Here is a 14,292-nt window from a genome sequence, read left to right as displayed (position 1 = left end):
TTGAGTGTCACTGGGTGTCATTGCAAATCACTGGGTCCCATTGGGTGTCGCTGGGTGTCATTGAGTGTCAAGGGATCCCATTGAGTGTCACTGGGTGTCATTGGGTGTCACTAGATCCCATTGGGTGTCACTGGGTGTCATTGAGTGTCACGGGATACCATTGAGTGTCAATGGGTGTCATTGAGTGTCTCTGGATCCCATTGAGTGTCACTTGGTGTCATTGAGAATCACTGGGTCCCATGGAGTGTCACTGGGTGTAATTGAGTGTCACTGGGTGTCATTGAGTGTCACTGGATCCTATTGAGTGTCACTGGGTATCATTGAGAATCACTGGGTCCCGTTGAGTGTCACTGGGAGTCATTGGGAATCACAGGATCCCATTGAGTGTCATTGGGTGTCATTGGGAATCACTGGATACCACTGAATGTCACTGGGTGTCACTGAGAATCACTGGGTCCCATGGAGTGTCACTGGGTGTTATTGAGACTCACTCGGTCCCATTGAGTGTCACTGGGTGTCATTGAGAATCACTGGGTCCCATGGAGTGTCACTGGGTGTCATTGAGAATCACTGGATCCCATTGAGCGTCACTGGGTGTCATTGAGAATTGTTGGGTCCCATTGAGTGTCACTGGGTGTCATTGAGTGTCACCTTATCCCATTGAGTGTCACTGGGTGTCATTGAGAATCACTGGATCCTACTGAGTGACACTGGGTGTCATTGAGAATCACTGGGTCCCATGGAGTGTCACTGGGTGTCATTGAGAATCACTGGATCCTACTGAGTGTCACTGGGTGACATTGAGTGTCACTGGATCCCATTGTGTGTCACTGGGTGTCATTGAGTGTCACCTTATCCCATTGAGTGTCTCTGGGTGTCATTGAGAATCACTGGATCCTACTGAGTGACACTGGGTGTCATTGAGAATTGTTGGGTCCAATTGAGTGTCACTGTGTGTTATTGAGAATCACTGGATCCCATTGAGTGTCACTGTGTGTTATTGAGAATCACTGGATCTCATCGAGTGTCACTGGGTGTCTTTGAAAATCAGTGGATCCCATTGAGTGTCACTGGGTGTCATTGAGAATCACTGGGTCCCATTGAGAATCACTGGCTCCCATAGAGTGTCACAGGGTGTCATTGAGAATCACTGGGTCCCATTGAGTGTCACTGGGTGTCATTGAGAGTCACTGGATCCCATTGAGTGTCACTGGGTGTCAGTTGGGTATCCCATGTCTCACCCATTGGTTTCGGATGTTGTTGCGATAGAGTCACTGAGGGTCTCTGGCTGACTCTAGGTGACGCAGGATGTCCTTAGGTGTCACTCAGTGACACTGGGTGTAGTTGGGTGTCATTGAGGTTCACTGGGTGTCATTGAGAGTCGTCAGGTGTCCCTGGGTGCTATTGGTTGTCATTACAAGTCACTAGATGTTAATGGGCCCCACTGTGTGTCACCGGGTGTCATTGGGTGTCATTGGGAGACAATTGATGTCATTCAGTGTCACTGGGAGTGTCTGGGTGTCACTGGTTATAACTGGGAGTCATTGGGTGATATGTGAGTGTCGCTGGGAGTCACTGGGTGCAACTGGGACTCATTCAGTATCTCTGGTCTCATTGGGTGTCACACAGTTTCTCTGGGTCACACTGCACCACTGTGGGTGTCTGTGGGTCTCACTGGGGCTCATTGGGAGACTCTGGGTGCATGGGCGTGTCTCTGGGAGTCACTGGGTGCCAGGGGGAGTCTCTGGGTCTCACTGTAAGTCACTAGGTCTCACTGGCTCTCTCTGGGTGTCACTGGTTCCCTGGGGGTTTCACTGGGTGTCCCTGTGTCCCTGGGGGTGTCTCTGGGTGACCCTGGGTCCCTGGGGGTGTAGCTGCCATCCTTGCCCTCCTGTGAATGCTCTCCCCTTTCTTTGTATTCCCAGTTTCCTGATAAACATTATGAGGATATCGACAGGATCCGGAGACGGAAGGTGAATATCCGGGAGATGGCAGGAGGAGCTGCTGCCCCTCTCCCTCCCAACAGGACGGAGGATCGACCGGGATCACCCTCATTACCGGGGGCACCGACCTCTTACCCTGCGTCCACACACACTGCCCGTCCCCGGGCAGTGGAAGGGGGTCTGGGAGTCACACTGGGCGATGCTAACTATCAGGAGGTGAGAGTCACTGGAACCCATTTAGTGTCACTGGGTGTCATTGAAAATCACTGTATCCCATGGATTGTCACTGGGTGCCATTGAGAATCACTGGATCCTATTGAGTGTCTCAGGCTGCCATTGGGAATCACTGGATCCAATTGAGTGTCGCTGGATCCCATTGAGCGTCACAGGGTTTCATTGAGTGACACTGGATCCTATTCAGTGTCACTGGTTGTCATTGAGAATCACTGGATCCCATTGAGTGTCACTGGGTGTCATTGAGTGACACTGGATCCCATTGGGTGTCATTGGTTGTCATTGATGTTCGCTGGATCCCATTGAGTGTCACTGGTGTCATTGAGTGACACTGGATCCCATTGAGTGTCACTGGGCGTCATTGATGGTCACTGGATCCCATTGAGTGTCACTGGGTGTCATTGAGAATCACTGGATCCTGTTGAGTGTCACTGGGTGTCATTGAGTGTCACTGGATCCCATTGAGTGTCACTGGGTGTCATTGAGAATCAGTGGGTCCCATTGAGTATCACTGGGTGTCAGTTGGGTGTCCCAAGTCTCACCCATTGGTTATGGATGTTGTTGCGATAGAATCACTGAGGGTCTCTGGCTGACTCTAGGTGACGCAGGATGTCCTTAGGTGTCACTCAGTGACACTGGGTGTAGTTGGGTGTCATTGAGGTTGACTGGGTGTCATTGAGAGTCGTCAGGTGTCCCTGGGTGCCATTGGATGTCATTATGAGTCACTAGATGTTAATGGGCCCCATTGTGTGTCACCGGGTGTCATTGGGAGACAATTGATGTCATTCTGTGTCACTGGGAGTGTCTGGGTGTCACTGGTTATAACTGTGAGTCATTGGGCGATATGTGAGTGTTGCTGAGAGTCACGGGGTGTCATTGAGAGTCAGGTGTCCCTGGGTGCCATTGGATGTCATTATGAGTCACTTGATGTTAATGGGCCCCATTGGGTATCACCGAGAGACATTGGGTGTCATTGGGAGACAATTGATGCCACTCAGTGTCACTGGGAGTGTCTGGGTGTCACTGGTTATAACTGGGAGTCATTAGGTGATATGTGAGTGTCGCTGGGAGTCACTGGGTGCAACTGGGACTCATTCATTATCTCTGGTCTCATTGGGTGTCACACAGTTTCTCTGGGTCACACTGCACCACTGTGGGTCTCTGTGGGTCTCACTGGGGCTCATTGGGAGTCACTGGGTGCCTGGGGGAGTCTCTGGGTCGCACTGTAAGTCACTAGGTCTCACTGGCTCTCTCTGGGTGTCCCTGGGGGTATAGCTGCCATCCTTGCCCTCCTGTGAATGCTGTCCCCTTTCTTTGTATTCCCAGTTTCCTGATAAACATTATGAGGATATCGACAAGATCCGGAGACGGAAATTGAATATCCGGGAGATGGCAGGAGGAGCTGCTGCCCCTCTCCCTCCCAACAGGACGGAGGATCGACCGGGATCACCCTCATTACCGGGGGCACCGACCTCTGACCCTGCATCCACACACACTGCCCGGCCCTGGGCAGTGGAAGGGGGTCTGGGGGTCACGCTGGGCGATGCCAACTACCAAGAGGTGAGAGTCACTGGAACCCATTTAGTGTCACTGGGTGTCATTGAAAATCACTGTATCCCATGGATTGTCACTGGGTGTCATTGAGAATCACTGGGTCCCATTGAGTGTCACTGGGTATCATTGAGAATCACTGGATCCTATTGAGTGTCTCAGGCTGCCATTGGGAATCACTGGATCCACTTGAGTGTCACTGGATCCCATTGAGCGTCACAGGATTTCATTGAGTGACACTGGATCCTATTCAGTGTCACTGGGTGTCCTTGAGAATCACTGGATCCCATTGAGTGACACTGGATCCCATTGAGTGTCACTGGATCCCATTGAGTGTCACTGGGTGTTATTGGTGGTCGCTGGATACCACTGAGTGTCACTGGGTGTCATTGAGAATCACTGGATCCCATTGAGCGTCACTGGGTGTCATTGAGAATTGTTGGGTCCCATTGAGTGTCACTGGGTGTCATTGAGTGTCACCTTATCCCATTGAGTGTCACTGGGTGTCATTGAGAATCACTGGATCCTACTGAGTGACACTGGGTGTCATTGAGAATTGTTGGGTCCCATTGAGTGTCACTGTGTGTTATTGAGAATCACTGGATCCCATTGAGTGCCACTGGGTGTCATTGATTGTCATTGAGAATCACTGGATCCTACTGAGTGTGACTGGGTGTCATTGAGAATCACTGGGTCCCATTGGGTGTCACTGGGTGTCATTGAGTTTCAAGGGATACCATTGAGTGTCACAGGGTGTCATTGAGTGTCACTGGATCCCATTGGGTGTCACAGGGTGTCATTGAGTGTCACGGGATCCCATTGAGTGTCAATGGGTGTCATTGAGAGTCTCTGGATCACATTGAGTGTCACTGGGTGTCATTGAGAATCACTGGATCCCATCTGAGTGTCACTGGGTGTCATTGAGAATCACTGGATCCCATTGAGTGTCACTGGGTGTCATTGAGTGTCAGTGGGCGTCATTGAGTGTCACTGGATCCTATTGAGTGTCACTGGGTATCATTGAGAATCACTGGGTCCCGTTGAGTGTCACTGGGAGTCATTGGGAATCACTGGATCCCATTGAGTGTCACTGGGTGTCATTGGGAATCACTGGATACCACTGAATGTCACTGGGTGTCACTGAGAATCACTGGGTCCCATGGAGTGTCACTGGGTGTCATTGAGACTCACTCGGTCCCATTGAGTGTCACTGGGTGTCATTGAGAATCACTGGGTCCCATGGAGTGTCATTGGGTGTCATTGAGAATCACTGGATCCTACTGAGTGTCACTGGGTGTCATTGAGTGTCACTGGATCCCATTGAGCGTCACTGGGTGTCATTGAGAATTGTTGGGTCCCATTGAGTGTCACTGGGTGTCATTGAGTGTCATCATATCCCATTGAGTGTCACTGGGTGTCATTGAGAATCACTGCATCCCATTGAGTGTCACTGGTTGTCATTGAGAATCACTGGATCCTACTGAGTGTCACTGGGTGTCTTAGAAAATCAGTGGATCCCATTGAGTGTCACTGGGTGTCATTGAGAATCACACGATCCCATTGAGAATCACTGGATCCCATAGAGTGTCACAGGGTGTCATTGAGAATCAGTGGGTCCCATTGAGTGTCACTGGGTGTCATTGAGAGTCACTGGATCCCATTGAGTGTCACTGGGTGTCATAGAAATTCCCTGGATCCCATTGAGTGTCACTGGGTGTCATTGAGAATCACTCAATGCCATTGAGAATCACTGGGTCCCATTGGGTGTTACTGGGTGTCATTGAATGTCAGGGGGTGTCATTGAGAATCACTGGATCCCATTGAGTGTCACTGGGTGTGATTGAGAATCACTGGATTATATTGAGTTTCACTGGGTGTCATTGAGTGTCACTGGGTGTCATTGAGTGTCACTGGATTCCATTGAGTGTCACTGGGTGTCATTGAGAATCACTGGATCCCATTGAGTGTCACTGGGTGTTACTGAGCGTCACTGTGTGTTACTGAGTGTCACTGGGTCCCATGGAGTGCAACTGGGTGTCATTGAGAATCACTGGGTCCCATTGGGTGTCACTGGGTGTCATTGAGTGTCTCTGGATCCCATTGAGTGTCACTGGGTGTCATTGAGAATCACTGGGTCCCACTGAGTGTCACTGGGTGTCATTGAGAATCACTGGATCCCACTGTCGTTCACTGGGTGTCATTGAGAATCACTGGATCCCATTGAGTGTCGCAGGGTGTCATTGAGTGACACTGGATCCTTTTGAGTGTCACTGGGTGTCATTGAGAATCTCTGGATTCCACTGTGGTTCACTGGGTGTCATTGAGAATCACTGGATCCTATTGAGTGTCACTGGGTGTTATTGAGAATCACTCGATCCCATTGAGAGTCACTGGATCCCATTGAGTGTCACTGGGTGTCATTGAGAAGCACTGGATCCCATTGAGTGTCACTGGGTGTCATTGAGAATCAGTGGATCATATTGAGTGTCACAGGGTGTCATTGGGAATCACTGTGTCCCACTGAGTGTCGCTGGGTGTCATTGAGAATCACTGGATTTCATTGAGTGCCACTGGGTGTCACTGGGAATCACTGGATACCACTGAATGTCACTGGATGTCATTGATAATCACTGGATCCCATTGAGTGTCACTGGGTCCCATTGACAGTCACTGGGTGCATTTGAGAATCACTGGGTCCCATTGGGTGTTACTGGGTGTCATTGAATGTCAGGGGGTGTTATTGAGAATCACTGGATTCCATTGAGTGTCACTGGGTGTCATTGAGTGTCACTGGATTCCATTGAGTGTCACTGGGTGTGATTGAGAATCACTGGATTATATTGAGTGTCACTGGGTGTCATTGAGTGTCACTGGGTGTCATTGAGTGTCACTGGATTCCATTGAGTGTCACTGGGTGTGATTGAGAATCACTGGATTATATTGAGTGTCACTGGGTGTCATTGAGTGTCACCTTATTCCTTTGAGTGTCAGTGGGTGTAATTGAGAATCTCTGGATCCCACTGTGGTACACTGGGTGTCATTGAGAATCACTGGTTCCTATTGAGTGTCACTGGGTGTCATTGAGAATCACTGGGTTCCGCTGGGTGGCATTGGGAATCACGGGATACCACTGAATGTCACTGGGTGTCATTGAGAATCACTGGGTTCCATTGAGTGTCACGGGCTATCATTGAGAATCACTGGGTCCCATCGAGTGTCATTGGGTGTCATTGAAATTCCCTGGATCCCATTGAGTGTCACTGGGTGTCATTGAGAATCACTCGATCCCATTGAGAGACACTGGATCCCATTGAGTGTCACGGGGTGTCATTGAGTGTCACTGGATTCCATTGAGTGTCACGGGGTGTGATTGAGAATCACTGGATTATATTGAGTGTCACTGGGTGTCATTGAGTGTCACTGGGTGTCATTGAGTGTCACTGGATTCCATTGAGTGTCACTGGGTGTCATTGAGAGTCACTGGATCCCATTGAGTGTCACTGGGTGTCATTGAGAATCACTGGATCCCATTGAGTGTCACTGTGTGTTATTGAGTGCCACCTTATTCCATTGAGTGTCACTGGGTGTCATTGAGAATCACTGAATCCTACTGAGTGACACTGGGTGTCATTGAGACTCACTCGGTCCCATTGAGTGTCACTGGGTGTCATTGAGAATCACTGGGTCCCATTGAGCGTCACTGGGTGTCATTGAAATCACTGGATCCTACTGATTGTCACTGGGTGTCATTGAGTGTCACTGGATCCCATTGAGCGTCACTGGGTGTCATTGAGAATTGTTGGGTCCCATTGAGTGTCACTGGGTGTCATTGAGTGTCATCATATCCCATTGAGTGTCACTGGGTGTCATTGAGAATCACTGGATCCTACTGAGTGACACTGGGTGTCATTGAGAATTGTTGGGTCCAATTGAGTGTCGCTGTGTGTTATTGAGAATCACTGCATCCCATTGAGTGTCACTGGTTGTCATTGAGAATCACTGGATACTACTGAGTGTCACTGGGTGTCTTAGAAAATCAGTGGATCCCATTGAGTGTCACTGGGTGTCATTGAGAATCACACGATCCCATTGAGAATCACTGGATCCCATAGAGTGTCACAGGGTGTCATTGAGAATCAGTGGGTCCCATTGAGTGTCACTGGGTGTCATTGAGAGTCACTGGATCCCATTGAGTGTCACTGGGTGTCATAGAAATTCCCTGGATCCCATTGAGTGTCACTGGGTGTCATTGAATGTCAGGGGGTGTCATTGAGAATCACTGGATCCCATTGAGTGTCACTGGGTGTGATTGAGAGTCACTGGATCCCATTGAGTGTCACTGGGTGTCATAGACATTCCCTGGATCCCATTGAGTGTCACTGGATTCCAATGAGTGTCACTGGGTGTCATTGAGAATCACTGGATCCCATTGAGTGTCACTGGGTGTTACTGAGCGTCACTGTGTGTTACTGAGTGTCAGTGGGTCCCATGGAGTGCGACTGGGTGTCATTGAGAATCACTGGGTCCCATTGGGTGTCACTGGGTGTCATTGAGTGTCTCTGGATCCCATTGAGTGTCACTGGGTGTCATTGAGAATCACTGGGTCCCACTGAGTGTCACTGGGTGTCATTGAGAATCACTGGATCCCACTGTCGTTCACTGGGTGTCATTGAGAATCACTGGATCCCATTGAGTGTCGCAGGGTGTCATTGAGTGACACTGGATCCTATTGAGTGTCACTGGGTGTCATTGAGAATCACTGGATCCCACTGTGGTTCACTGGGTGTCATTGAGAATCACTGGATCCTATTGAGTGTCACTGGGTGTTATTGAGAATCACTCGATCCCATTGAGAGTCACTGGATCCCATTGAGTGTCACTGGGTGTCATTGAGAAGCACTGGATCCCATTGAGTGTCACTGGGTGTCATTGAGAATCATTGGAACATATTGAGTGTCACAGGGTGTCTTTGGGAATCACTGGGTCCCACTGAGTGTCATTGAGAATCACTGGATTTCATTGAGTGCCACTGGGTGTCACTGGGAATCACTGGATACCACTGAATGTCACTGGATGTCATTGATAATCACTGGATCCCATTGAGTGTCACTGGGTCCCATTGACAGTCACTGGGTGCATTCGAGAATCACTGGGTCCCATTGGGTGTTACTGGGTGTCATTGAATGTCAGGGGGTGTTATTGAGAATCACTGGATTCCATTGAGTGTCACTGGGTGTCATTGAGTGTCACTGGATTCCATTGAGTGTCACTGGGTGTGATTGAGAATCACTGGATTATATTGAGTGTCACTGGGTGTCATTGAGTGTCACTGGGTGTCATTGAGTGTCACTGGATTCCATTGAGTGTCACTGGGTGTGATTGAGAATCACTGGATTATATTGAGTGTCACTGGGTGTCATTGAGTGTCACCTTATTCCTTTGAGTGTCAGTGGGTGTAATTGAGAATCTCTGGATCCCACTGTGGTACACTGGGTGTCATTGAGAATCACTGGTTCCTATTGAGTGTCACTGGGTGTCATTGAGAATCACTGGGTTCCGCTGGGTGGCATTGGGAATCACGGGATACCACTGAATGTCACTGGGTGTCATTGAGAATCACTGGGTTCCATTGAGTGTCACGGGCTATCATTGAGAATCACTGGGTCCCATCGAGTGTCATTGGGTGTCATTGAAATTCCCTGGATCCCATTGAGTGTCACTGGGTGTCATTGAGAATCACTCGATCCCATTGAGAGACACTGGATCCCATTGAGTGTCACTGGGTGTCATTGAGTGTCACTGGATTCCATTGAGTGTCACGGGGTGTGATTGAGAATCACTGGATTATATTGAGTGTCACTGGGTGTCATTGAGTGTCACTGGGTGTCATTGAGTGTCACTGGATTCCATTGAGTGTCACTGGGTGTCATTGAGAGTCACTGGATCCCATTGAGTGTCACTGGGTGTCATTGAGAATCACTGGATCCCATTGAGTGTCACTGTGTGTTATTGAGTGCCACCTTATTCCATTGAGTGTCACTGGGTGTCATTGAGAATCACTGAATCCTACTGAGTGACACTGGGTGTCATTGAGACTCACTCGGTCCCATTGAGTGTCACTGGGTGTCATTGAGAATCACTGGGTCCCATGGAGTGTCACTGGGTGTCATTGAGAATCACTGGATCCTACTGATTGTCACTGGGTGTCATTGAGTGTCACTGGATCCCATTGAGCGTCACTGGGTGTCATTGAGAATTGTTGGGTCCCATTGAGTGTCACTGGGTGTCATTGAGTGTCATCATATCCCATTGAGTGTCACTGGGTGTCATTGAGAATCACTGGATCCTACTGAGTGACACTGGGTGTCATTGAGAATTGTTGGGTCCAATTGAGTGTCGCTGTGTGTTATTGAGAATCACTGCATCCCACTGAGTGTCACTGTGTGTCATTGAGAATCTCTGGATCCCACTGTGGTTCACTGGGTGTCATTGAGAATCACTGGATCCCATTGAGTTTCGCAGGGTGTAATTGAGTGACACTGGATCCTGTTGAGTGTCACTGGGTGTCATTGAGAATCACTCGATCCCATGGAGTGTCACTGGGTGTTATTGTGAATCACTGGGTCCCATTGGGTGTCACTGGGTGTCATTGAGTGTCAAGGGATCCCATTGAGTGTCACTGGGTGTCATTGAGTGTCACTAGATCCCATTGGGTGTCACTGGGTGTCATTGAGTGTCACGGGATCCCATTGAGTGTCAATGGGTGTCATTGAGTGTCTCTGGATCTCATTGAGTGTCACTGGGTGTCATTGAGAGTCACGGGATCCCATTGGGTGTCACTGGGTGTCATTGAGTGTCACGGGATAACATTGCATGTCAATGGGTGTCATTGAGTGTCTCTGGATCCCATTGAGTGTCACTGGGTGTCATCGAGAATCACTGGGTCCCACTGAGTGTCACTGGGTGTCATTGAGAATCTCTGGATCCCACTGTGGTTCACTGGGTGTCATTGTGAATCACTGGATACTATTGAGTGTGACATTGGGTGTCATTGAGAATCACTCGATCCCATTGAGAGTCACTGGATCCCATTGAGTGTCACTGGGTGTCATAGAGAATCACTGGATCATATTGAGTGTCACTGGGTGTCATTGGGAATCACTGGATCCCACTGAATGTCACTGGATGTCATAGAGAATCACTGGATCCCATTGAGTGTCACTGGGTGTCATAGAGAATCACTGGATCATATTGAGTGTCACTGGGTGTCATTGGGAATCACTGGATCCCACTGAATGTCACTGGATGTCATTGAGAATCACTGGATCCCATTGAGTGTCACTGGGTGTCATTGAGTGTCACTGGATCCTATTGAGTGTCACTGGGTGTCATTGGGAATCACTAGATCCCATTGAGTGTCACTAGGTGTCATTGGGAATCACTGGATACCACTGAATGTCACTGGGTGTCACTGACAATCACTTGGTCCCATGGAGTGTCACTGAGTGTCATTGAGACTCACTCGGTCCCATTGAGTGTCACTGGGTGTCATTGGGAATCACTAGATCCCATTGAGTGTCACTAGGTATCATTGGGAATCACTGGATAGCACTGAATGTCACTGGGTTTTATTGAGAATCACTGGATCACTTTGAGTGTCACTGGGTGTCATTGAGTGTCACTGGATCCCATTGAGTGTCACTGGTTGTCATTGAGAATCACTGGATTCTACTGAGTGTCACTGGGTGTCATTGAGAATCACTGGATCCTACTGAGTGACACTGGGTGTCATTGAGAATTGTTGGCTCCCATTGAGTGTCACTGTGTGTTATTGAGAATCGCTGGATCCCATTGAGTGTCACTGGGAGTCATTGAGTGTCACTGGATCCCATTGAGTGTCACTGGGTGTCATTGAGAATCACTGGTTCCCACTCAGTGTCACTGGGTGTAATTGAGAATCACTGGATCCCAGTGTGGTACACTGGGTGTCATTGAGAATCACTGGTTCCTATTGAGTGTCACTGGGTGTCATTGAGAATCACTGGGTTCCACTGGGTGGCATTGGGAATCACTGGATACCACTGAATGTCACTGGGTGTCATTGAGAATCACTGGGTTCCATTGAGTGTCACGGGCTATCATTGAGAATCACTGGGTCCCATCGAGTGTCATTGGGTGTCATTGAAATTCCCTGGATCCCATTGAGTGTCACTGGGTGTCATTGAGAATCACTCGATCCCATTGAGAGACACTGGATCCCATTGAGTGTCACTGGGTGTCATTGAGTGTCACTGGATTCCATTGAGTGTCACGGGGTGTGATTGAGAATCACTGGATTATATTGAGTGTCACTGGGTGTCATTGAGTGTCACTGGGTGTCATTGAGTGTCACTGGATTCCATTGAGTGTCACTGGGTGTCATTGAGAGTCACTGGATCCCATTGAGTGTCACTGGGTGTCATTGAGAATCACTGGATCCCATTGAGTGTCACTGTGTGTTATTGAGTGCCACCTTATTCCATTGAGTGTCACTGGGTGTCATTGAGAATCACTGAATCCTACTGAGTGACACTGGGTGTCATTGAGACTCACTCGGTCCCATTGAGTGTCACTGGGTGTCATTGAGAATCACTGGGTCCCATGAAGTGTCACTGGGTGTCATTGAGAATCACTGGATCCTACTGATTGTCACTGGGTGTCATTGAGTGTCACTGGATCCCATTGAGCGTCACTGGGTGTCATTGAGAATTGTTGGGTCCCATTGAGTGTCACTGGGTGTCATTGAGTGTCATCATATCCCATTGAGTGTCACTGGGTGTCATTGAGAATCACTGGATCCTACTGAGTGACACTGGGTGTCATTGAGAATTGTTGGGTCCAATTGAGTATCACTGTGTGTTATTGAGAATCACTGCATCCCATTGAGTGTCACTGGTTGTCATTGAGAATCACTGGATCCTACTGAGTGTCACTGGGTGTCTTAGAAAATCAGTGGATCCCATTGAGTGTCACTGGGTGTCATTGAGAATCACACGATCCCATTGAGAATCACTGGATCCCATAGAGTGTCACAGGGTGTCATTGAGAATCAGTGGGTCCCATTGAGTGTCACTGGGTGTCATTGAGAGTCACTGGATCCCATTGAGTGTCACTGGGTGTCATAGAAATTCCCTGGATCCCATTGAGTGTCACTGGGTGTCATTGAGAATCACTCAATGCCATTGAGAATCACTGGATCCCATTGAGTGTCACTGGGTGTGATTGAGAATCACTGGATTATATTGAGTTTCACTGGGTGTCATTGAGTGTCACTGGGTGTCATTGAGTGTCACTGGATTCCATTGAGTGTCACTGGGTGTCATTGAGAATCACTGGATCCCATTGAGTGTCACTGGGTGTTACTGAGCGTCACTGTGTGTAACTGAGTGTCAGTGGGTCCCATGGAGTGCGACTGGGTGTCATTGAGAATCACTGGGTCCCATTGGGTGTCACTGGGTGTCATTGAGTGTCTCTGGATCCCATTGAGTGTCACTGGGTGTCATTGAGAATCACTGGGTCCCACTGAGTGTCACTGGGTGTCATTGAGAATCTCTGGATCCCACTGTGGTTCACTGGGTGTCATTGAGAATCACTGGATCCCATTGAGTTTCGCAGGGTGTAATTGAGTGACACTGGATCCTGTTGAGTGTCACTGGGTGTCATTGAGAATCACTCGATCCCATTGAGAGTCACTGGGTCCCATGGAGTGTCACTGGGTGTTATTGTGAATCACTGGGTCCCATTGGGTGTCACTGGGTGTCATTGAGTGTCAAGGGATTCCATTGAGTGTCACTGGGTGTCATTGAGTGTCACTAGATCCCATTGGGTGTCACTGGGTGTCATTGAGTGTCACGGGATCCCATTGAGTGTCAATGGGTGTCATTGAGTGTCTCTGGATCTCATTGAGTGTCACTGGGTGTCATTGAGAGTCACGGGATCCCATTGGGTGTCACTGGGTGTCATTGAGTGTCACGGGATAACATTGCATGTCAATGGGTGTCATTGAGTGTCTCTGGATCCCATTGAGTGTCACTGGGTGTCATCGAGAATCACTGGGTCCCACTGAGTGTCACTGGGTGTCATTGAGAATCTCTGGATCCCACTGTGGTTCACTGGGTGTCATTGTGAATCACTGGATACTATTGAGTGTGACATTGGGTGTCATTGAGAATCACTCGATCCCATTGAGAATCACTCGATCCCATTGAGTGTCACTGGGTGTCATAGAGAATCACTGGATCATATTGAGTGTCACTGGGTGTCATTGGGAATCACTGGATCCCACTGAATGTCACTGGATGTCATTGAGAATCACTGGATCCCATTGAGTGTCACTGGGTGTCATTGAGTGTCACTGGATCCTATTGAGTGTCACTGGGTGTCATTGGGAATCACTAGATCCCATTGAGTGTCACTAGGTGTCATTGGGAATCACTGGATACCACTGAATGTCACTGGGTGTCACTGACAATCACTTGGTCCCATGGAGTGTCACTGAGTTTCATTGAGACTCACTCGGTCCCAT

General features: G+C 48.9%; 1 protein-coding gene across 1 annotated transcript in view; it reads left to right on the top strand.

Moving 5' to 3' along the window:
• Positions 1 to 14,292, top strand: part of LOC132805549 (proline-rich protein 12-like) — a gene marked incomplete at its 3' end in the record, with an annotated part of 218,052 nt that overhangs the window by 82,970 nt on the left and 120,790 nt on the right. Inside the window, exons 12-13 of the mRNA XM_060820660.1 lie at positions 1,926 to 2,159; positions 3,504 to 3,737. Coding sequence (XP_060676643.1) covers positions 1,926 to 2,159; positions 3,504 to 3,737 — 468 coding nt within the window. The remainder of the gene's footprint in view (positions 1 to 1,925; positions 2,160 to 3,503; positions 3,738 to 14,292) is intronic.

Source organism: Hemiscyllium ocellatum, chromosome 50, assembly GCF_020745735.1.
Source record: "Hemiscyllium ocellatum isolate sHemOce1 chromosome 50, sHemOce1.pat.X.cur, whole genome shotgun sequence".
NCBI classification, from domain to species: domain Eukaryota; kingdom Metazoa; phylum Chordata; class Chondrichthyes; order Orectolobiformes; family Hemiscylliidae; genus Hemiscyllium; species Hemiscyllium ocellatum.
The sequence above is the reverse complement of the archived record's forward strand: the minus strand, read 5'-3'. Positions and strand labels throughout refer to the sequence as shown.